Below are 25,331 nucleotides of genomic sequence, written 5' to 3'. Positions count from 1 at the left end.
CAAAGGGATACTACAGAAGCCCTAATTACACTTCTTTTAGTGTAACAGAAGTGGGACTGATATATTCTCTGTACAGCGCTGTGGAATGTGTGTGCGCTATATACAAAATGGTTTCTAAATAGTGATCTGATTGGGTCCAGTTCTGATTGGCTCTAATGCTCTAATGTTCTGATTGGCTACAAGTTTGTCTAGCCCAGATAATATTCTGACTCTGTGATTGGCTACAGGTTGGTCTACGCAAATGACTGTTGCAATGCTGTCTGGTTGGTACTTTATCTCTCCCCAAGGCTTAGGGCCTTATTCAGGATGGTTCGCACACAGCCGGTCAATGTTCGTGTTCTACGCATGCATATACATCGCAGTGCACGTACGCGAACCGGCCGCTGCGATTGGCAAGCGATCACAGTGAGCAGGCAGTCCAATAGCATAGTGATTGACATGAAGTGACCGTTTAGGGGTGGTGTGAGGAGGTTGGTCAGCGGAACGCAGGTGTGTCTGTGTGTTTAAACGCCGTTACAGGGGCATGCATAATTAGTCCCTGTGATTGTATACGCTGGCAGAGGTCTAGATGGCGGTGAAAAAAGGGAGAGTGATTAAATATCATTCTGGCCAGAGTATAAGGCCAAAAAATATACTGGTAGGTTAATTGGGTCCCAACAAAATTAACCCTAGTGTGTAAGTGTGTGAGAATGTGGTAGGGAACATAGGCCCTCATTCAGAGCCGTACGCTCTGAGCAGAGCGCACGCTCTGATTGAGGGCCGGCCTCCATGAAAATGGAGCGTCCTTCTGGACGCTCGTATAGCTGTGGTCACCACCCACAGGCTATACGAGCGTGCATTTTGATGGCCGTGATGGTCGAGACCATCGCGACCATCGAAATTGCGAGCCGGAGCCTGCGGTTGAGGTTTTCAACCGCAAGCTCCAGAGTGATTTTGGCTCTATCAGACCCAAAATCACTCCCACTGACATCACTAGTGATGTCAGTGGGCCGGCTTTTGACGGGAGGTGTTCCTGTGGGAACGCCCCCGTCAGGGAGGCACGCCCCCGGCACGCCTACCAAAGGGGGCGTGCTGTCAATCAACATTGACAGCACGCCCCCTTTGATCGGACACAACGAGCGAAGGACTTTCCTTCGCTAGTCGCGTCTGGCGCATGCGCACGACGGAGCTCCCCTAGAGTTTGTATACAATGTAGTAGAAAAGAGGACAGAAAAGTATTTTTTCTGGGGACACAAACTTAGGCCCTCATTCAGAGCCGTACGCTCTGAGCAGAGCGCACGCTCTGAATGAGGGCCGGGCTCCATTTTCATGGAGCGTCCTCCTGGACGCTCGTATAGCTGTGGGTCACCACCCACAGCTATACGAGCGTGCATTGTGATGGTCGCGATGGTCGAGACCATCGCGACCATCGAATTTGCGAGCCGGAGCCTGCGGTTGAGGTTTTCAACCACAAGCTCCGGAGTGATTTTGGCTCTATCAGAGCCAAAATCACTCCCACTGACATCACTAGTGATGTCAGTGGGCCGGCTTCTGACGGGAGGCGTTCCCGTGGGAACGCCCCCGTCAGGGAGGCACGCCCCCGGCACGCCCACCAAAGGGGGCGTGCTGTCAATCAACATTGACAGCACGCCCCCTTTGATCGGACACAACGAGCGAAGGACTTTCCTTCGCTCGTCGCGTCTGGCGCATGCGCACGACGGAGCTCCCTCCGTCGTGCGCATGCTCAGTCCATAACATCGACCCACTTGCGAGCGGACAGCCGCTCGCGAGTGGGTCTGAATCAGGCCCTTAATTATAACTGTTAAAAACTATTTTTATTATATTGCATTTGAAAATGAAACATATATTTTCAAAGATTTTAAGCACACAGAATGTCTCATAGGAGAAAAATTATATCATCAAAAATAATCATCGCAAATCTCCACATTGCTATCATTATTCATTTCCTATTCATCATATATACATTTGTCCCTAGAGATTATTCGTCAGCGTGATCACAGTAATTGTCAAAGGGCGAGATCTAGATGGCGACAGGAAGTTTAGCAGTTTGTGAGGTAGAGTCAGGACAACCACAACTGTGCGAATGGTTCCGATGTTACTCGATGGTACTGATGTTTTTGATGACTTGCGAATGGCTGTCATGGGAAGTGGGCAGCTTTATACAGTGATGGGCGTCTTGGTATAGTGCTGCAGTTGCCGTGCGATTGCATTCATTAGCATATTTTCACAGCAGCGGGTGCATGCGAACGCAGCCGTGTGATCCGTGCTGAATTAGGCTCTTAGTACATAGGGCCTCATTCAGACCTGGTCGCAAGCGCTGAGCGCTCGCAACCGGGTCGATGTTATGGCCCTGCGCACGCGCAGCGGCCGCACTGCACATGCGCAAGCCCCGGAGTGAGAGAGAAAATCTCTCGCTCCGGAGCTCTCAACAAAAGGGGTGGCTGTCGATGGTTTTGTAGGCGGGGCGGGGGGGTGGCTACACAAACGGAGGCGTTCCTTGCGGAACGCCTGCCGTTTTGTGGGCGGCCACACTGACATCAGCAGTGATGTCAGTGGGGAGCTTCCTGCTCGATCAGAGCGGGAAGCTCCCTGGGGCTTGCGGTTGTCGAGACCCAACCTTAGGGTCTCGTCGCAAGCACCGATGGTCGCGATGGTCTTGACCATCGCGACCATCACACTGGTCGGTCGCTAAGCTGTGGGTGGTAACCCACAGCTTAGCTAGCGACCAGGAGGCTGCACTTAAAAATCAAAGAGTCCGCCCTCATTTAGAACGAGCGCTCGCTTCTTGCGACCGCCTCTGAATGAGATCCTTAGACCCCATGTTTCATGGTATGAGATCAGGTTACAGAAACACAAACTTCCTCATAATAAAATGTTTAAAGGTGAAGTTCGAAACTCTCTTTATTTTATCATCTGCCTATATAACATGTATCTATAATCTCCCTGTGTAACATGTATCTATAATCTCCCTGTGTAACATGTATCTATAATCTCCCTGTGTAACATGTATCTATAATGACCCTGTGTAACCTGTATGTATAATCTCCCTGTGTAACATGTATCTATAATCTCCCTGTGTAACATGTATCTATAATCTCCCTGTGTAACATGTATCTATAATCTCCCTGTGTAACATGTATCTATAATCTCCCTGTGTAACATGTATCTATAATGACCCTGTGTATCATGTATCTATAATCTCCCTGTGTAACATGTATCTATAATCTCCCTGTGTAACATATATCTATAATCTCCCTGTGTAACATGTATCTATAATCTCCCTGTGTAACATATATCTATAATCTTCCTGTGTAACATGTATCTATAATCTCCCTGTGTAACATGTATCTATAATCTCCCTGTGTAACATGTATCTATAATCTCCCTGTGTACTGCCTGGGCCCTGCCACAATGATCTGTATATGTAACATGTATCTATAATCTCCCTGTGTAACATGTATCTATAATCTCCCTGTGTAACATGTATCTATAATCTCCCTGTGTAACATGTATCTATAATCTCCCTGTGTAACATGTATCTATAATCTCCCTGTGTAACATGTATCTATAATCTCCCTGTGTAACATGTATCTATAATCTCCCTGTGTAACATGTATCTATAATCTCCCTGTGTAACATGTATCTATAATGACCCTGTGTATCATGTATCTATAATCTCCCTGTGTAACATGTATCTATAATCTCCCTGTGTAACATATATCTATAATGACCCTGTGTATCATGTATCTATAATCTTCCTGTGTAACATGTATATATAATCTCCCTGTGTAACATGTATCTATAATCTTCCTGTGTAACATGTATCTATAATCTTCCTGTGTAACATGTATATATAATCTCCCTGTGTAACATGTATCTATAATGACCCTGTATACTGCCGGGGCCCTGCCACGATGATCTGTCTTCTTGCGCCCCTCTGTGTACAGGTGAGAGAGAAGCCGCCATGATTAGAGTCATGTTCTTTTCCCATAACCTTACACTAGTAACACCAGGAAAAATAAATGCTGGGAGAACAAACTTCCAGAAATATATGGCAGTAAGTAGATCAAGCTGTGCTTTGTTTGTAATACACAAAAGTATTTCTGAGACCCTTGGAGAAGTGACGCAGGTTGATTTTCATTAATATATCAACTTTTTCTTTTCTGGACAATTTTAATGGTGCCATAACGGATACTGAGAATTTACATTTCATACAAATTTACAACAGTCGTTTGTCATCCGCATTTTCGAGGAGTGGATATTTATTACAATTCAATTATTCCACAAAATGATTATAACCCAATGCAATTGCCCCTTACAGGAGCGTATTCTGGGCCTGATTCAGATCTGCTCGCTAAGCCGCGGACGCACGCTTTGGGCGATAGTCGCCCGTTTGCACATGCATATGCGTCAATATGCGCATGCGTGTGTCACTCAGTACAATCGGGAATCATGCGGTCGTAGTACACAGACTGGACGCTATTTTGAGTGACAGATAGCGCCGTATGTGGGTGGTAACAGGGGAAGGTGCTTGTGAACGGGGGAGTGGTACTGTGAACGCAGGCGTGTCTGGGTGTCAAAGCTCAGTTTCATGGGTGAGCATAATTAGCAAAGAGGCGTCATTGTACACGTCACTTGGTTGTTTTTCAGCCTGCAGTAATCGCTGTGCTTGGGGCGGGGTAAGGTCTACCTCAAGCGCTGCGTGCAGCTCTGATGGCTCTCGATGGTTCCGACTGTTCCTACACTTGCTGGAGATGACGTATTTAAAGAGAGAAAAGTGGGCGTTTTTATACCGGCGTGCGTTCGCTCTGCCGTCGCTCTCTAAGACATAGAGGGCGTCCAAACACCAGACAGTGCGATTGCAGCATTTGCATACCCGTCCCCTTTTAGCTGTGTGAGAGCGCAGCTTAGCGTCGGGGTCTGAATGAGCTCCTCTGCTCAGAGTTCTAGTCTCATAACTGAGTTGGAAATTGTAACTTATATAGCCTTAAAAATTAAATTTGGGCCATTACAATATATGGCATAGAAATGAGAATCCTGTCGATTTTTTCGCTCCTTCTTTACATTCTGTTCCGGTAGAGTAGATGTAAATGTTAAATGTCATCCTCTTGGCTCCCCCAGGCTGCAGTGCACTGAACAACAGAGAAAGCGACTATTGAGAGATTGTATTCTGGTTGCAGTGCCCCCGCAGGTATAATGAGATAAGCGCAGCTGCTGACACGATTTGGATCCGCAACATTGTATATTTGTATTCGCACAAATCTGGCCTCCATGTCATTGCACGATCATTTCCATTTCACACCATCCGCCATGTCCGGCACTGAGTTGGGGACATGACTCCTCACCGGCGGTATCTGTTTGGTGGTAACATCTTCAACTTCCGGTGTCTCTGTGGATTCCGGTTCTTTACTTGGAGCCCGAAGAGCACAAGTAGGATGAGGAAGGTGGATGAGAGGCGGCTGCTGAGGAAGATCCAGGCTGTGGTGGCCACATGGACAGTACTGTTGGTACTGGGACAAATGCAGTGACCCTCTGTGACTGGTCCCTTCTCCACCTCCAGCTTCTCCTGATCAATTCCGTGTTCTGCAATAAGAGACAGATCATTAATACACACAGCGTGGGGGGGTCATTGTCCATATTCCCTGTGTGACTGGTCTGCATTAGGCTTAGCTACAAAACCCACTCTCCTCCGACTTACCCCTATAACACTGAGATATATGATCTTCACTTAAACCCCACTTCCCTACCGGGCGGCCTCTCACCAGGTGGACATGATATAAATGTACTGAAGAATGAAAGAGGAATGCTAAATAAAATGGAGAAAAGATGGATATGAGCTACAGTAAGTAATTAAATAGACAGGTGAAGGACAGACATCTCAGTGTCTGGATGGTCGGCTGCTTTGTCATCTGATCATGGATGTAGGCGATATACTGTCATGAGTAGAGGTGTCAGTTTGTGACCTTTTCCCAGACATCATCTTGATCTTTGATATGAGGTCAGGTGGGGCGCTGCCAGGGCTGGTGCTAGGTTGTTCGGTGCATCCCCTGCAATCTATACATTTTCACCCTCCTACTAATACTGTATGTCCTCTTGACATGTTTCTTTACAATGTTTTATATTAACGTTACACCGCACAGTAGTACCCCTCGCAATTCACTGAGGAATCACCCGCCTGGAATCCCAATGCCCACCGGCAGTAGGAGCCACCACCGGCACTGTGCAATAAAGGTTATTTTTTGGTGACAGTGCATGTGATGAGAGGAGCCGCGTCGCATGAGGAGGAGTCAGAGCAACAAGCAGAAGGTAAGTAAGGGGGCTGGCTGTGGCTGGAGACAAGAGTAGGAAAAAGCAGGGCTGGGCTGGAGGCACAGAAGTGGAGCTGGCTGGAGACACAGAATGAAGGCTGGTTGGGGATTCAGAGGGGGGGCTGCATGGAGCCTCAGAAGGGAGGCTGGCTAGAGACACAGAAGTGGGACTAGCTGGAGACATAGAAGGGGGGGCTGGATGGAGACTCAGAAGGGGGGCTTGCTGTGGACAGAGAATGGTGGCTGGCTGGGGACAGAGAATGGGGGCTGGCTGGGGACACAGAAGGGTGGCTGGCTGAAGACACAGAAGGGTGGCTGGCTGGAGACACAGGAGGGGGGCTGTCTGGGGACACAGGAGGGGGGCTGTCTGGGGACACAGGAGGGGGGCTGTCTGGGGACACAGGAAGGGGGCTGTCTGGGGACACAGGAGGCGGGCTGGCTGGAGACAGTAGGGGTTCTGACTGGGGAGTCAGAATGGGAGCTGGCTGTTGACTCAGAAGTAGGGCTGACTGGGGACACAGAAGGGGTCTGGTTGAGGGCACAGAAGGAGGGCTGGCTGGGGACACAGAAGGAGGGCTGGCTGGGGGCACAGAAGGGGTCTGGTTTAGGACACAGAAGGGGGGCTGGCTGGGGACACAGAAGAGGGGCTGGCTGGGGAGACAGAAGAGGGGCTGGCTGGGGACACAGAATGAGGGGTGGCTGGAGACCCAGAAGGAGGCTGGCTGGGGACATAGAAGGGGGGCAGGATGGAGAATAAGAATGGGGGCTGGCTGGGGACACAGAAAAGGTGCTGGCTGGAAACACAGAAGTGGAGCTGGCTGGAGACACAGAAGTGGAGCTGGCTGGAGACACAGAATGGAGGCTGGTTGGGGATACAGAGGGGGGCTGCATGGAGCCTCAGAAGGGAGGCTGGCTAGAGACACAGAAGGGGGACTAGCTGGAGACATAGAAGGGGGGCTGGCTGGAGAAACAGAAGGGCGGCTGGCTGGGGACACAGAAGGGGGGGCTGGATGGAGACTCAGAAGGGGGGCTTGCTGTGGACAGAGAATGGTGGCTTGCTGGGGACAGAGAATGGGGACTGGCTGGAGACACCAAAGGGGGGCTGGCTGGAGACACCAAAGGGGGGCTGGCTGAAGACACAGAAGGGGGACTGGCTGGGGACACAGGAGGGGGGCTGTCTGGGGACACAGGAGGGGGCTGTCTGGGGACACAGGAGGGGGGCTGGCTGGAGACACAGAAGAGGGGCTGGCTGGGGACACAGAATGAGGGGTGGCTGGAGACACAGAAGGGGTCCTGGCTGAAGACATAGAAGGGGGGACACAGTAGGAAGCTCTATGGGGACACAGGAGGGGGGCTGTCTGGGGACACAGAAGGGGGGCTGGCTGGAACAGTAAGGGTGCTGACTGGGGAATCAGAATGGGGGCTGGCTGTTGACTCAGAAGTAGGACTGGCTGGAGACACAGAAGGGGGCTGGCTAGAGACACATAAAGAGATATGGCTGGAGACACATAAGAGGGGCTGGCTGGGGACAGGAAGGGGTATGGCTGGAGATGCAGAAAGGGGGCTGGCTGGGAACACAGAAGGGGGCTGGCAGGGCACACAGAAGGGGGGCTGGCTGAGGAGACACAAGAGCCATTGGCTGGGGAGACAGGAGGGGGGCTGACTGAAACTGGAGAGACACTGCAGGGCTGGAGGCAGGGGGGCTGCCTATTTTGTCAGTCCAGTAAATTTTATGTTCTACATTCATTGTCGTGTCACCTGGTGACAGGACAGCTCTGGTATAAAACTTATTCCCACACACCTGGATAATGCTGTGTTTGAGAAGTAATCTAAATACTGTTAGACCCAGCACTAAAAGGAAAAGCCATGACCCGTATGTAGCAGACATTGGGCTGAACTTAATGATAAATGTTAAATTGTGTCTCCACACTTACGTCTCGGAGACTGTATTTTGCATTGAATGTATATAAAGATCTGCATGACATCAAATTTAGCAAAGAGATACATATGGCAGAAAAATGCCCATCATCATCTGCCCCAAAACTGGCACCAAAAATCTAAATCAGAGACATCTCTAAGGAACTTGGTAACTTCCATCTCCATGCTCACAAAACTGAACTTACCAGTAACGGATAAAGGGCCTGATTCAGAGCCGTTCGCTATTTGCGGTCGTTCGTTCAAAAACAAGGGGTGGCTATTCAAATGATCCGTTCGCAAATTGCAGTCTGTTCACACCTCTAAGTCTGAACGAGCGAGCAAAACATACGCTCGTTTATTTGTTAAAAACGCCCCCTGGCCGCTCGCACCATACGTCATGTCCGCTATTTATTAGATTAATCGAGTACATCGACCAGCGTATGAACTGCTCGCTATTCTTGTGGTTGGTTTTTGCTACCACAATTTTGCGAACAGTTCTGGCTTAAAAAAAACCCAGTGACGTGGTCAATGACGCTGCTGTTTTAAATATGCACACCCATAAAATGCCCGTTTTGAACTTTAAGCACGCCTGCGTTCTGATTTCCACTCCCCGTTTTCAAGCACCTTCCCCTGTTACCACCCACATACACCTCATCCTGTCACTCAAATTATCAGGCATTCGCTATTTTGCGAGCACATGAATTTCGGCCGCACTGACTGGGTCGCGCATGCGTATAACGATCCGTACGCATGCGCAGATGTGCGAACATCGCTCGGAACGAGCGTACTGCCGCTAGCGAGTGGCTCTGAATGAGGGCCAAAGTGTACTGAGAATATGAGCACAAATTCTGCACAAGTCACACAGACTTTATTATAAGGGCAATAAATGGCATTCTCCCAATGGGAATCCCTGATAGGGGGGCATGGTGTTTAAGGGGCTACACCTCAAAAGTTATTTGATGTACTGAGCTGAAATTTTGTATAGATGCACAGAACCATCGCCCGGTGCTGCTTACCAAATTTCAGGTCAGACAATTTAAAAGTGAGTAATTGGGAACAATCTAAAGTTGAAAATGACAGCACTTTTCTTACATGGTCTGGTTAAACACTGCCACTTTTCTGTTGTAGTCTATGGGGAGTTTCGGGAAGGCATTACTCAGGGTAGAGGACGAATTAGGACTTGGGGTTTGTTTTGTTTTAGTTTTTTAACATTTGCCCAAAATTTGTCCCATTTTAGAGATAGGGCGTTTCAACTTGCTGCACATGCTCAGTAGGTGCCCCTGCAGGGGCTGTACAGTGGCTTCACTTGGGTGCAGCCGCCTTTTAGCCCGCATCCCAGTACTGGCGTTAGCGGCGGGGGACCCAGCAAAGGTGCGGGCATTAGCAGCGGCGGGACCCTGTCGAGGTAGCTGGCATGTTGGCAGATCTGGAACTGAGAGGATCCAGGGGCTGATTCAGAGCCGCTCGTAAGCGGACGCTCGTTCGCTCCGAGCGATGTTCGCACATATGCGTATGGGTTGTAATGCGCATGCGCCAACCAGTCAGTGCGGTCAGAAATCGTGTGCTCGCAAAATAGCGAATGCCTGCTAATTTGAGTGACAGGATGAGGCGTTTGTGGGTGGTAACAGGGGAAGGTGCTTGAAAACGGGGAGTGGTGATCCGAACGCAGGCGTGCCAAACGGTCAAAACGGGTGTTTTAAGGGTGTGCATAATTAACAAAGCAGCGCCATCGACCACGTCACTTGGTTGTCTTTTAGCCTGAACTGCTCGCATGATTGCGGTAGGAAAATGCTACCACAAGAATAGCGAGCAGTTCATACGCCTTTCGATGTACTCGATTAATCTAATAAATAGCGGAGATGACGTGTGATGCGAGCGGCCAAGGGGCGTCTTTACAAAATAGTGAGCGCATGTTTCGTTCGCTCGCTCAGACATAGAGGCGTCAACAGACCGCAAAGAGCGAGCGCTCAATTTAAATAACCGGCCCCTATTTCAGAACGAGCGAGCGCAAATAGCGTCCGGCTCTGAAACAGGCCCCCAGTCCCTAAACAAAAAATATGGCAGTTGCTCAAATCAGCTAAATTACATACCACAGGTGCTTGTAAAGGGCGGGGTTTACACTGAACACAGAAAAAAAGAGATTTGCCCCCCAGCACACTGCAGCAAAATCAAAAATACTTATATCCTACATGATAATAGAGATTCAGAGGTATTAGTTACATACATTTGCAAATATATGAATAAGCACCAGGCCAATCATCAAGGCTCCTCTATACCAGTGTCCCTAACATTAAGGGGTTCACGTCCGAGAAGCAAGGCACCCCAAAAATTTCCAGCCAAGGACCATCCCCAGAGCATCACACGAAATGGGAAAAAAGGTGCCTTAGCACCATTTTTGAAATTCAAGATAGCCACCTTGAGTCAATCATGGCTCGCGATGTCATAAGCCGGTGCAAGGCAATGGCTGGTAGTCTGCTGGCAGGTAATGAGCATGCAAGAGCTCCTGTAGATAGAAGATGCCGGAAGCCCTGGGGAGGCAGCAGTCATGTAAAAGAGCTTTAAGGCCGCCGCTGGTACTTGTGGTTCTCAAAGTACCAGGGGGAGGCTTGCTGGGACCTGTACTTCACCTGCAAAAGACAATATTTTACCATCTATTTTTACACCACATTTTACACAAATCAACCGGGCACCCACCGCTCTGGAAAGGGGCTCCCCTTTATTGGGGGTCCCCACCTCCCCAGGGATCCCTGGGCTGACTAGTTGTCAGGGGTAATGCCTTGGTTGGGGGACCTGGTGAAAGGGTTCTCCTGGCTGTGGCATTACCCCCCATTAGAAAGAGCCAAGTGCTGGTTAGAGATAATACAGGGGACCCCTACTCTACTTGTCCCCTGTATTTCCAAAACCAGGACTGGTTCGGCAGACCCCAGTGCTGGTTGTGCTAAATACAGGTGACCCCTAAGTCTTTTGTCCCCTGTATTTTGACAACCAGGACTAGCTCCGAACAGCCTGGTGCTGGTTGTGCTAAATACAGGGGACCTCTATATCATTTGTCCCCTGTATTTTCACAACCAGCGCCGGCAGTGAAAAGCCCAGGGCTGGTTGTGTTTTGGGAGGAGCACGCCATTTTTTAAAACATTTTACTTATATTATTAAATTTTCAACACAGTTGCATGGACGGACCTCACTGATCTGTTCATGTATCTGTGTCTTATTAATAATTTTTTCTCAGAAGCATTCCGCAAGGATAGCACTGATCTGTGTGTGCATCTTTGAATTATTATTTTTTACACAGATACCTGCATCATGGATTTTACTGATCCGTGCATGCAGTCAGCTATCATGAACAATCTAAAGATATGCAAATCTTTAAATCGTGCATGATAGCTCTAATTTCAAAGGCCCTCATTCAGAGTTCTAATGTCAAATGCCCTCATTCAGAGTTCTAATGTCAAATGCCCTCATTCAGAGTCCTAATGTCAAAGGCCCTCATTCAGAGTTCTAATGACAAATGCCCTCATTCAGAGTTCTAATGACAAAGTCCCTCATTCAGAGTTCTAATGTCATATGCCCTCATTCAGAGTTCTAATGACAAAGGCCCTCATTCAGAGTTCTAATGTCATATGCCCTCATTCAGAGTTCTAATGACAAAGGCCCTCATTCAGAGTTCTAATGACAAAGGCCCTCATTCAGAGTTCTAATGTCAAAGGCCCTCATTCAGAGTTCTAATGACAAATGCCATCATTCAGAGTTCTAATGACAAAGGCCCTCATTCAGAGTTCTAATGTCAAAGGCCCTCATTCAGAGTTCTAATGTCAAATGCCCTCATTCGGAGATCTAATGTCAAATGCCCTCATTCAGAGTTCTAATGTCAAATGCCCTCATTCAGAGTTCTAATGACAAAGGCCCTCATTCAGAGTCCTAATGTCAAAGGCCCTCATTCAGAGTCCTAATGTCAAATGCCATCATTCAGAGTTCTAATAACAAAGCCCTCATTCAGAGTTCTAATGACAAATGCCCTCATTCAGAGTTCTAATGACAAATGCCCTCATTCAGAGTTCTAATGACAAAGGCCCTCATTCAGAGTTCTAATGTCAAATGCCCTCATTCAGAGTTCTAATGTCAAATGCCCTCATTCAGAGTTCTAATGACAAATGCCCTCATTCAGAGTTCTAATGACAAATGCCCTCATTCAGAGTTCTAATGACAAATGCCCTCATTCAGAGTTCTAATGACAAAGTCCCTCATTCAGAGTCCTAATGTCAAATGCCCTCATTCAGAGTTCTAATGTCATATGCCCTCATTCAGAGTTCTAATGACAAAGGCCCTCATTCAGAGTTCTAATGTCAAAGGCCCTCATTCAGAGTTCTAATGTCAAATGCCCTCTTTCAGAGTTCTAATGTCAAATGCCCTCATTCAGAGTTCTAATGTCAAATGCCCTCATTCAGAGTTCTAATGACAAATGCCCTCATTCACAGTTCTAATGTCAAATGCCCTCATTCAGAGTTCTAATGTCAAATGCCCTCATTCAGAGTTCTAATGACAAAGGCCCTCATTCAGAGTTCTAATGACAAATGCCCTCATTCAGAGTACTAATGACAAAGGCCCTCATTCAGAGTTCTAATGACAAATGCCCTCATTCAGAGTTCTAATGTTAAAGGCCCTCATTCAGAGTTCTAATGTCAAATGCCTTCATTCAGAGTTCTAATGTTAAAGGCCCTCATTCAGAGTTCTAATGTTAAAGGCCCTCATTCAGAGTTCTAATGACAAAGGCCCTCATTCAGAGTTCTAATGTTAAAGGCCCTTATTCAGAGTTCTGAATGAGGGCGGCCGCTTTGAATTTTAAGTGCGGCCTCCGGGTCGCTAGCTACGCTGCGGGTTACCACCCACAGCTTTAGCGACCGACCAGGTCGATGGTCAAGACCATCGCGACCATCGGGGCTTGCAACGAGACCCTAAGGTTGGGTCTCAGCAACCGCAAGCCCCAGGGAGCTTCCTGCTCTGATCGAGCAGGAAGCTCCCCACTGACATCACTGATGATGTCAGTGCGGACGCCCACAAAATGGTATTCATTCCTTAAGGAACGCCTCCGTTTTTGAAACCACCCCTGGCCCGCCTACAAAACCGGGCGAGCTGTTGATCAACATCGACAGCCGCCCCTTTTTTAGTGAGCTCCGGAGTGAGAGAGTTTCTCTCTCGCTCCGGGGCATGCACACGCGCTGTGCGGCCGCTGCGTGTGCGCAGGGCCTTAACATCGACCCGGTTGCGAGTGCTCAGCTCTTGTGACCAGGTCTGAATGAGACCCAAAATGTGCTGTTTAAGCACCATAACGCGTCCTGGAGTGCCGGGGGGTTTCCAGAGAGAGTTCAAGGGAAATCGTTCATGATATCGCATCGTGAGCATATAGGACCTCATTCAGACCCGGTCGCAAGCACCGATGTGCTCGCAACCAGGTCGATGGGTAGCCCTGCAAACTCGCAGCAGCCGCACTGCGCGTGCGCAAGCCCAGGAGCGAGAGAGAAACTCTCTCGCTCCAGAGCTCGCTACAAAAGGGGCGGCTGTCATTGTTGATCGACAGCTCGCCCGGTTTTGTAGGCGGGCCAGGGGTGGTTTCAAAAACGGAGGCGTTCCTTAAGGAATGCCTACCATTTTGTGGGCGTCCGCACTGACATCATCAGTGATGTCAGTGGGGAGCTTCCTGCTCGATCAGAGCAGGAAGCTCCCTGGGGCTTGCGAGTGCCCAGACCCAACCTTAGGGTTTGGTCACAAGCCCCGATGGTCGCGATGGTGATCACCATCGTGACCATCACCCTGGTCGCTAGCTATGCTGTGGGTGGTAACCCACAGCTTAGCTTGCAACCAGGAGGCCACACAAAAAAAAAAGAAGCGCCCGCCCTCATTCAGAGAGAGCGATCGCTTCTTGCGACCTCCTCTGAATGAGGGCCATTGTTCCATGTGTAGGGGCCTTAGAAGTAGTTCAGGGCTGGGACCATCAGTGCCAGTGAGCCCCTCTGTCCCCTGTGCTGCCCCTGTGCACTGTCCTGCTGCCACCCCTGCCCTGCACATCTGCAGCCTGCCCCCGCAACTCTGTCTCTCCCTCTTTACCACCGAAACACCTGCTGTGTGCTGGCCCTCCTCCACCCATGCTAGTGTACATTTTGTTGCCCTTCTCTCCTGCAGCTGGCCCGGATTGCTGCTCCTGTCCCTAATGGTTAATAAATTATAAAAAAGCTATGAATTTCCATAGACAAAAAACCCTTATGGTTTCACATGTCCCATTAAAGGCTTCTTAGACATAATCTGACATTTCACAAAACCTACTGAATTTCTGCCACTCAAACTCAAAAAAGCGATGAAATTCCGATCATTAAGGCTGACACCTTAACCACTTAACTGACCAATTTTTTTTTAAAACGCCCCCAAAAATGTTGGGGGTTTTTATTAGCAAATTATGTAAATAAGAGCTATTTATACATAATTCTGTATAATTTTTTTAACAAAAATGTAAAACCGCGTTTAAATAGTGAATAATTACAGTACTTAATGTGATAATAAAAAAAAAAAATACTATTTTGGGGATATTTTTGAAAAAAATTACTTTCCAGTTTAAAAAAAAAGGTGGGGATAGACAGAGCGATTATTTAGAATACCCTGGGGTCCAGCAGCATAGGCTGGGGTTCCAGCTTGCATTGCGGGGATCTGGGGGCATCCACAGTGGGGGTGTGGGGGTCCAGCGGTATCCAACCCGGGATGCGGAGGGTTTTGCCTTTGGCGAGGTGCGGCACAGTCTGGCAGTGATGTATATTAGGGGTGTGCACCGGCCACTTTTCGTGTTTTGTGTTTTGGTTTTGGATCTGGATCTTTCTTCGTGTTTTGGATCTGGATTGGTTTTGCCAAAACCACCCTTCCGTGTTTTGGGTTCTGGGTTTTGTGTTTTGGATCTGTATTTTTTTGAAAAAAAGCATAAAAACAGCTAAAATCACAGAATTTGTAGGTTTTTCTGCTCCTATGCTATTATTAACCTCAATAACCTTAATTTCCACTCATTTCCAGTCTATTCTGAATACCTCAAACCTCACAATAGTGTTTTTATGTCCAAAAGGTTGCACCGAGGTAGCTGGATGACTATGCTAAGCGACACGAGTGGGCGGCACAAACACGTGACCCATCTAGGCGTGAAACTGCAGTGGCAGACAGGATGGCATTGAAAAACTAGGCCCCAAACTGTACATAATGCAAAGAAAAAAAAGAGGTGCAAGATGGAATTGTCCTTGGGCCCTCCCACCCACCCTTATGTTGTATAAACAGGACATGCACACTTTAACAAACCAATCATTTCAGCGCCAGGGTCTGCCACACAACTGTGGCTGAAATGATTGGTTCGTTTGGGCCCCCACAAAACAAGCTGGCAATTTATCTGTCCCTGCACAAACTGGCTCTACGGAGGCAAGATGTCATCCTCATCCTCCTCATCCACCGATTCCTCACCCTCTTCAGTGTGTACATCCTCATCCTCACAGAGTATTAATTCGTCCCTGCTGGAACCACAGGTCCCTCTGTACGTTCTGGAGGCTGGTCTCCCTGGAAGAGTTGATAATTCATTTTATGAACATCATCTTCTCCACATTTTGTGGAAGCAACCTCCTACGCCTTTCGCTGACAAGGTTCCCGGCTGCACTAAACACTCTTTCGGAGTACACACTGGAGGGGGGGCAACTCAGGTAAAATAGAGCCAGTTTGTACAGGGACCTCCAAATTGCTTCTTTTTCCTGCCAGTACAGGTACGGACTGTCTGACATGCCTACTTGGATGCTGTCACCGATGTAATCCTTTAACAGACAGACGCACGCTTGTCGCTGCTGCTTTGAGGATTCAAGTGCGGCTACAGCCCACACAATTCACAAAGACAGAAAAAAATAAAGAATATTTTTATTGTTTGTGGAGCACACTTTGAGGGTTACACCACCCTTTAACAGACAGACGCACGCTTGTCGCGCTGTCTTTGAGGATGCAAGTGCGGCTACAGCTCACACAATTCACAAAGACAGAAAAAAGAAGAAGAATATTTTTATTGTTTGTGTAGCACACTTTGAGGGTGTCACCACCCTTTAACAGACAGACGCACGCTTGTCGCTGCTGCTTTAAGGATACAGGTGCGGCTACAGCCCACACATTTCACAAAGACCGAAAAAAAAAGAACAATATTTTAATTGTTTGTGTAGCACACTTTGAGGGTGTCACCACCCTTTAACAGACAGACGCACGCTTGTCGCTGCTGCTTTAAGGATGCAGGTGCGGCTACAGCCCACACAATTCACAAAGACAAAAAAGAAGAATATTTTTATTGTTTGTGTAGCACACTTTGAGGGTGTCACCACCCTTTAACAGACAGACGCACGCTTGTCGCTGCTGCTTTAAGGATGCAGGTGCGGCTACAGCCCACACAATTCACATAGACAGAAAAAAGAAGAAGAATATTTTTATTGCTTGTGTAGCACACTTTGAGGGTGTCACCACCCTTTAACAGACAGACGCACGCTTGTCGCTGCTGCTTTAAGGATGCAGGTGCGGCTACAGCCCACACAATTCACAAAGACAGAAAAAAGAAGAAGAATATTTTTATTGTTTGTGTAGCACACTTTGAGGGTGTCACCACCCTTTAACAGACAGACGCACGCTTGTCGCTGCTGCTTTCAGGATGCAAGTGCGGCTACATCGCACACAAGTCACAAACACATTAAAAAAATAGTTTTTTATTTTTTGGAGCACTTTGAGAGTTGCACCACCCTTTAACAGACAGACGCACGCTTGTCGCTGCTGCTTTAAGGATGCAGGTGCGGCTACAGCCCACACAATTCACAAAGACAGAAAAAAAAAGAACAATATTTTAATTGTTTGTGTAGCACACTTTGAGGCTGTCACCACCCTTTAACAGACAGACGCACGCTTGTCGCTGCTGCTTTGAGGATGCAGGTGGAATCTAGACGGGATTTGGAACCGAGGACACACTACCTCCATCAATTGTCTAAATCCCACTGCACTAATGTCGGATACCGGACGCACGTCTAACACCAACATAGCAGTCAAGGCCTCAGTTATACGTTTTGCTTCAGGATGACTGCTGTCGTACTTCATCCTCATCGCTAGGGACTGTTGGAGGGTCAATTGTTTAGTAAAAGTAGTGATGTTCCTACTTCCTCTCTGGGATTATGAACAACTCCCAGCAGCAGCAACAGCACTAGGAGGAAGTGGTTCTTGATCTTTCCCTATTTTATTTTTATCGGAGAAAGTTTGGTCCTCCATTTATGTTATATTGATATATATACGTGCGGCTAAAGCGCACACAAACACAGAAAATATTTTTTTATTTTTGCTGGAGAGTAGTGCACTTTGTGGGTTACACCACCCTTTAAGAAATGAGCCAGCCAGCTCTTTACTTATGGGACACAGGCGCACGCTTGGCGCTGCTCCTTTGTTGATGCACGTGCAGCCACAGTGCACACAAGTCACAAACACAGAAAATATATATTTTTTTGGTTTGGAGTGTACTTTGGGGGTTACAGAACCCTTTAACGGTCAAGCCTGCTGGCCCTTTACTTATGACACAGGCGCACGCTTGGCACTACTTTGTTGATGCACGTGCGGCTACTGCGCACACAATTCACAAACACAGAAAATAATTTTTTTTTTGGTTTGGACTGGAGTGTACTTTCGGGGGTTACAGCACCCTTAACGGTCAAGCCAGCCGGCCCTTTACTTATGACACAGGCGCACGCTTGGCACTACTTTGTTGATGCACGTGCGTCTACTGCGCACACAATTCACAAACACAGAAAATATATTATTTTTTTAGCACTTGGGGGGAGCACCCCTGATGGACAGAGCACCCCCTGGACAACACTACAGCACCCCTTTAGGACTGGGACACTGCACAGGACTTTGGAGTGGACACAGCCCCTATGGAGAACTGACTGCACAACACAGTCCAGCCAGCCCCTATGGACTTTGAAGTAGTGGACACAGCCCCTATTAACAACAGCAGCACAGCACAACACAGCCAGCCCCTATGGACTTTGAAGTAGTGGACAACAGCAGCACAGCGCAGCACAGCACAACACAACACTACACTACACTACACAGCCCTAACTCCCACCCTCCCTCTTCACTGTCCACAGCCGAGTGAGAAAATGGCGCCGACGCGGGTACCTTATATAGGATCCAAAACCCGCGAGACTCGGAAGGCGGGATGATGACGTTTTGCCTCGATTTCAGATCCGAGTCAGGCGGGAAAAGTCGAGCCTGATTCGGATCGGACTCGGATCGGCGGGGCTCGGGGGGGTTCGGATTTCAGAAATCCGAACCCGCTCACCCCTAATATATATATATATATATATATATATATACATACATATATATAAGTACATACACACACATATATATATATATATATATATATATACATTGATTACAAAAGGTGAAGGAACGGCACATTCAGTGTACCAGTACTGATTATTAGTGGTTTATATAGCTGAGATCTTTAGGCAAAGTACCAATGAGTCTATAGATGAGTCTTTCAAAAGTCTTCGTGTGGTCCCCACGATGCAATTCTCAAAAGAAACAAAGAGAAACAAAAACAAACATAGTGTAGTCTGAAACAATACATAAATATATAGATATAAAAGTGCTAGCATGCATGGATGGGGGAAATAAACACAAACACCATCGTGTGTTAGAAGCACTTCACTCGTGTTAATATCATAAAACTCCAGCACCCAGAGTAAGAAATAGCCTCGTACCAGCTATAGCATTTCATATGTCAGTATCTATAGGATCTCTCCTTTTCTCCTCTTTCCATCGCTATATCCACTCCTGAAGATGTCCCCAGAGACCACAGCGGGACGAAACGCATTGAGCTGGACCTGAGCTGGACCTCCTGTTACGCTTCCATATTATTGGACAGATAAGCCTTTTAATCATTGTTACATTGTACGAGTCTACATTTTATTTTCATTAAAGTGTGTGTTATTTCAACTTACTACATTATTGGAGGCCTTTTCTTGCTGTATCTTTATGTACATTTGGACCTGGTCCCTGGTTCTGGAAAGAGGAGAAAAGGAGAGATCCTATAGATACTGACATATGAAATGCTATAGCTGGTACGAGGCTATTTCTTACTCTGGGTGCTGGAGTTTTATGATATTAAGACGAGTGAAGTGCTTCTAAAGGGGGGTATCCACTAGACGATAAAGTTGAACGATTGAACGATAATGATAAAATCGTTTGATAATCGTTCAAACATCGTTTGAACATCGTTTGCAAATTGTGCAGTAATTGTTTCTAACGATGTACGATGCGCTCTCCCGCTGGTCGTTTGATCGTCTCCCCCAGCGACTGAACATGCAGGTCAATTTCACTTGATTGCTTACAAATCGTTTACACATCGTTTACACATCGTTCAACAGAACGATCAAACGATGAACCACTATCTGCCCACTATAGCAGAAAGCTCTCAATCACAGATTGAAACAACACAGTTTATCGTTAGATCTTTTGCAAATTGTTCAGAGTGGAAGATCAAATTTCAAGGGAAACTTCAAGGGAAAATCGTTAAGAGGTTGGACAGGGATAAAATCGTCTAGTGGATGCCGACCCATTACACACGATGGTGTTTGTGTTTATTTCCACCATCTATGCATGCTAGGACTTTAATATCTATATATTTATATATTGTTTCAGACTACACTATGTTTGTTTTTGTTTCTCTTTGTTTCTTTTGAGAATTGCATCGTGGGGACCACACGAAGATTTTTGCAAAGACTCATCTGTAGACTCATTGGGACTTCGCCTAAAGATCTCAGCTATATAAACCACTAATCAGTACTGGTACACTGATGGCGCCGTTCCTTCACCTTTTGTAATCAATTTCTTTTGTGATTTGTTTGAATACTTCACCTGTTGGAAGGTTTGGCAGCCACCTAACATAGGGAGTGTGTACAAATATCAATGCACAAGTCACGTGTTTTATTTCATTTGTTTTTACACATGTATTAGTTATGAGCTTTGGGCCTGATTCAGAGCCGGATGCTATTTGCGGTCGTTCGTTCAGAAAAAAGGGGTGGCTATTTAAATGAACCGATCGCTCTTTCCGGTCTGTTGACGCCTCTATGAATGAACGAGCGAACAAAACTTGCAGTAGTTTTTTGGATAACTACGCCCCCTGGCCGCTCGTATCCTACGTCATGTCCGCTATTTATTAGATTAATCGAGTACATCGACCAGGGTATGAGCTGCTCGCTATTCTTGGGGTTGATTTTTGCTACCACAATCTTGCGAGCAGTTCTGGCTATAAAATAACCCAGTGACGTGGTCAATGACGCTGCTTTATTAATTATGCACACCCATAAAACGCCCGTTTTGACCTTTAAGCACGCCTGCGGTCGGATCTCCACTCCCCGTTTTCAAGCACCTTCCCCTGTTACCACCCACATACGCCTCCTCCCATCACTCAAAATAGCAGGCATTCACTATTTAGCGAACAAACGATTTTCGGCTGCACTGACTGGTTCGCGCATGCGTATTATGATCCGTACGCATGCGCAGTTGGGAAAACATCGCTCCGAACGAGCAGCCGCTTACGAGCGGCTCTGAATCAGGCCCTTTGTGCGCCACTTACACTAATTTGTATCATATATATATATATATATATATATATATATATATATATGACAGGCTTAATCCACGGCACTCAACCATCTGGGGTGCCCTTGGTATGTGACCACACCATCTACATAACATATATCATACAACCTCGGCACTCACTTGTTTTCAAACTGCAACTCCTTTGAATACAGGGAATGTTGGTTCCAAAATATTGCAATCATTTGTTAAGCTGACACCGCTTCCCGGTCATTCCCACCTGGCCAGTCCCTACACTGACTCTCAGATAAATGATCTTGGTCTGACACCTTGGGCTCAAGCGTGCACACATTTTACACATGAATATGGGTCCTGGCTTAAAGAAACCGGACCACACCCAGGGATATCATATATATGAAAGAAGTGGTGGATGCTGCGCCAGATTGTTGATCTATCGGTGATTAATAAATATTTGTATGTATACACGCCCTTATGTGGTGTATGTTAAGGTGGCAGCTGTGTCCAAGTAGAATAGGGCAGTGGTTGACCAGCCCTGTGTATAACGATAGACTTGGATATTAGCGCCTACTGGTGTTTTTTAATATATATATATATATATATATATATACATATATATAATATATATATATATATATATATATATGTATGTATACAGGGCCGCAACTAGGGGGGGGCTGAGGGGTCATGTGCACCGGGCGCCTCACTGATGTCCACTCTGGTGCCACAAGTATCAGTAGCGGTGGGCCCGGCTCTTCCTCTGCTGTGCGCACCACTACCATAACACATGGCAGCAGGCAGCTTGCTGCTGCTGTTCCCCCACCCCTGTCTCCTGCAGTGTCTCTTGGGACTGGGAGAGATGTCATGACATCTCTCCCAGTCCATACTCACAGTGCACTGCGCTGAGGATGGCCGCGGCATTAGGCCCGTCCATCACGATTGAAGCGTCTCCAGTCCACACGTCGCTGCCGCCACCTCCAATTTGCTGCTGTGCAAGAGCCAGCAGGTAAGTATGCTGTTGCTGGTGGGGAAATGAGAGGGGCTTTTCAGTGAGGGGGCTGTTTGGTGAGGGGGGCTGTTCAGTGAAGGAGCGCTGTGTGTAGTGAGGGGCTGTGTGTAGTGAGGCAGTGCTGTGTGTAGTGAGGGGCTGTGTGTAGTGAGGCAGTGCTGTGTGTAGTGAGGGGCTGTGTGTAGTGAGGCAGCGCTGTGTAGTGAGGGGCTGTGTGTAGTGAGGCAGCGCTGTGTGTAGTGAGGGGCTGTGTGTAGTGAGGCAGCGCTGTGTAGTGAGGGGCTGTGTGTAGTGAGGCAGCGCTGTGTAGTGAAGGGCTGTGTGTAGTGAGGCAGCGCTATGTGTAGTGAGGGGCTGTGTGTAGTGAGGCAGCGCTGTGTAGTGAGGGGCTGTGTGTAGTGAGGGGCTGTGTGTAGCGAGGCAGCGCTGTGTAGTGAGGGGCTGTGTGTAGTGAGGGGCTGTGTGTAGCGAGGCAGCGCTGTGTAGTGAGGGGCTGTGTGTAGTGAGGCAGCGCTGTGTAGTGAGGGGCTGTGTGTAGTGAGGCAGAGCTGTGTGTAGAGAGGGGCTGTGTGTAGTGAGGCAGCGCTGTGTAGTGAGGGGCTGTGTGTAGTGAGGCAGCGCTGTGTAGTGAGGGGCTGTGTGTAGTGAGGGGCTGTGTGTAGTGAGGGGCTGTGTGTAGTGAGGGGCTGTGTGTAGTGAGGCAGCGCTGTGTGTAGTGAGGGGCTGTGTGTAGTGAGGCAGCGCCGTGTAGTGAGGGGCTGTGTGTAGTGAGGCAGTGCTCTGTAGTGAGGGGCTGTGTGTAGTGAGGGGCTGTGTGTAGTGAGGCAGCGCTGTGTAGTGAGGCAGTGTTGTGTAGTTAGGGGCTTTGTGTAGTGAGGGGCTGTGTGTAGTGAGGCAGCGCTGTGTAGTGAGGCAGCGCTGTGTAGTGAGGGGCTGTGTGTAGTGAAGGAGCGCTGTGTAGTGAGGAGCTGGGTGTAGTGAGGCAGCGCTGTGTGTAGTGAGGGGCTGTGTGTAGTGAGGCAGCGCTGTGTAGTGAGGGGCTGTGTGTAGTGAGGCAGCGCTGTGTGTAGTGAGGGGCTGTGTGTAGTGAGGCAGCGCTGTGTAGTGAGGGGCTGTGTGTAGTGAGGCAGCGCTGTGTAGTGAGGGGCTGTGTGTAGTGAGGCAGCGCTGTGTAGTGAGGGGCTGTTCAGTGAAGGAGCGCTGTGTGTAGTGAGGGGCTGTGTGTAGTGAGGCAGCGCTGTGTAGTGAGGGGCTGTTCAGTGAAGGAGCGCTGTGTGTAGTGAGGGGCTGTGTGTAGTGAGGCAGCGCTGTGTGTAGTGAGGGGCTGTGTGTAGTGAGGCAGCGCTGTGTAGTGAGGGGCTGGGTGTAGTGAGGCAGCGCTGTGTAGTGAGGGGCTGGGTGTAGTGAGGCAGCGCTGTGTAGTGAGGGGCTGGGTGTAGTGAGGCAGCGCTGTGTAGTGAGGGGCTGTGTGTAGTGAGGCAGCGCTGTGTAGTGAGGGGCTGTGTGTAGTGAGGCAGCGCTGTGTAGTGAGGGGCTGTGTGTAGTGAGGCAGCGCTGTGTGTAGTGAGGGGCTGTGTGTAGTGAGGCAGCGCTGTGTAGTGAGGGGCTGTGTGTAGTGAGGCAGCGCTGTGTGTAGTGAGGGGCTGTGTGTAGTGAGGCAGCGCTGTGTGTAGTGAGGGGCTGTGTGTAGTGAGGCAGCGCTGCGTAGTGAGGGGCTGGGTTTAGTGAGGCAGCGCTGTGTAGTGAGGGGCTGTGTGTAGTGAGGCAGCCCTGTGTAGTGAGGGGCTGGGTTTAGTGAGGCAGCGCTGTGTAGTGAGGGGCTGTGTGTAGTGAGGGGCTGTGTGTAGTGAGGGGCTGTGTGTAGTGAGGCAGCGCTGTGTAGTGAGGGGCTGTGTGTAGTGAGGGGCTGTGTGTAGTGAGGCAGCGCTGTGTAGTGAGGGGCTGTGGTGTGAGGGACCCTTGATAAGGAGGGATGTGAAGAGGGCTTTGCAGTGAGGGGCTGTGATGAGGAGGGCTGTGAGGTGAGAGGCCTTTTCTGTGCTTTTATGGGTAAGTAAAATTATTGTAAAGAGAGGGTGTTTGGGGGGTGCAGTAAAACAATCAGTAATTACAAAACATGGAGGGGGGGGCGTCAAATTACTGCCTTGCCCTGGGTGACTAAAATCCTAGTCTCGGCCCTGATGTGTGTATATATATATATATATATATATATATATATAGAACATTGATTATCACATCAAATATAAATAAAGAAAGGCATCTAGTGTAGTGTTGAACTCAAAAAAGTGCTGGGTATAAAAACAATTATTAGTTGATATTTTCAAAAAACATGTATCTGATAGTGAAAGTGCTAATGTGCAATATTTTGAATTTCAGAAATAAATATGAATTAATAGTAAATATACTATATATAAAGTGGCAAGTGTCTGTCACACCCTTGTCACATTATGTTAGTATCACCTATAGTTATTACAGGGCAATTGGAGTATAATTCATAAAAGTCTACTCCAACCCCCAGTATCACTTATTATTAGTAATCAGATCACATTTCCCATAATTGTAATAGGAAATGTGATCCGACCAGAGAGACTAAAAATAAAATGTGAAAAAATACCGGGGAATGCCCTGTGATAATAACGCCACCTGGAGGTGATGTTATCCAGGGTCTCCCCCGGTTACCGGACTCCTGCTCCCCTATAACGGGGAGATCAGAGCCCAGAGCCGGCCCCAGCTGGGCCGGATTTACCGCTACCCATCCAAGGTGGCCGCTAGGGCCTGATGGGTTCCAAGGGGCCTGTTGCTGGGCACCGCTGAAATACGACCCTGGAGAAGTACTTGCTGGTTGCGCTGGCATACACAGGCACAATAAGCACTGCAGCAGTACGTGGGAGCAGGAAGGGAAAAGGCGGGGGGAGGAGGAGGCGGAGTTGCAGGCCAGGCCTGCATCAATCATTAGGCAGGGTAGAGCGCCAGTGAGTCACGTGTCTAACCCCTCTCCCTGCGCTATCAGGAGACTCTGCTCCGTAATTCGATGTGACATCATCATGTCACACCGCAATTTACACTTACGGAGGCAGAGCCTGAAAGAACCGCTAGAGGAGCCATGGAGGTCAGCGGCGCAAATACAAACGCCCCCGGCAGGTACGTTTGGCGAGGACTTGAGAAAGGTGCTGCTAAAGTGGTTTGTGTAGTGGCTGTGAGGGCAGAGGAGTCTGGGTTAGTAGAGGTGGGACGTTGTACACTGGCTGATGACAAAATGGTCAATATACGGAAGGGGATCTAGCTGCTTCCGTGGAGGTGGGACCTGTGGAGAGGGGGGGTCTATGCTGAGAGGTGAGGGGGGTCTGTGCTGAGAGGTGAGGGGGGTCTGTGCTGAGAGGGTGAGGGGGGTCTGTGCTGAGAGGGTGAGGGGGGTCTGTGCTGAGAGGGTATTGGGGTCTGTGCTG

General features: G+C 48.3%; 1 protein-coding gene across 1 annotated transcript in view; it reads right to left on the bottom strand.

Annotated features, from left to right (window-relative positions):
• Positions 1-5,154: 5,154 nt before the first annotated feature.
• The window catches only part of LOC148477425 (uncharacterized), a 29,977-nt gene continuing 9,800 nt past the window's right edge, over positions 5,155-25,331 (bottom strand). Inside the window, exon 2 of the mRNA XM_088456767.1 lies at positions 5,155-5,583. Coding sequence (XP_088312893.1) covers positions 5,342-5,583 — 242 coding nt within the window. The 3' untranslated portion in view covers positions 5,155-5,341. The remainder of the gene's footprint in view (positions 5,584-25,331) is intronic.

The sequence above is a fragment of the Taudactylus pleione genome, unplaced genomic scaffold, assembly GCF_031769625.1.
Source record: "Taudactylus pleione unplaced genomic scaffold, aTauple2 ptg000715l, whole genome shotgun sequence".
Classification (NCBI taxonomy): Eukaryota; Metazoa; Chordata; class Amphibia; order Anura; family Myobatrachidae; genus Taudactylus; species Taudactylus pleione.
The sequence above is the reverse complement of the archived record's forward strand: the minus strand, read 5'-3'. Positions and strand labels throughout refer to the sequence as shown.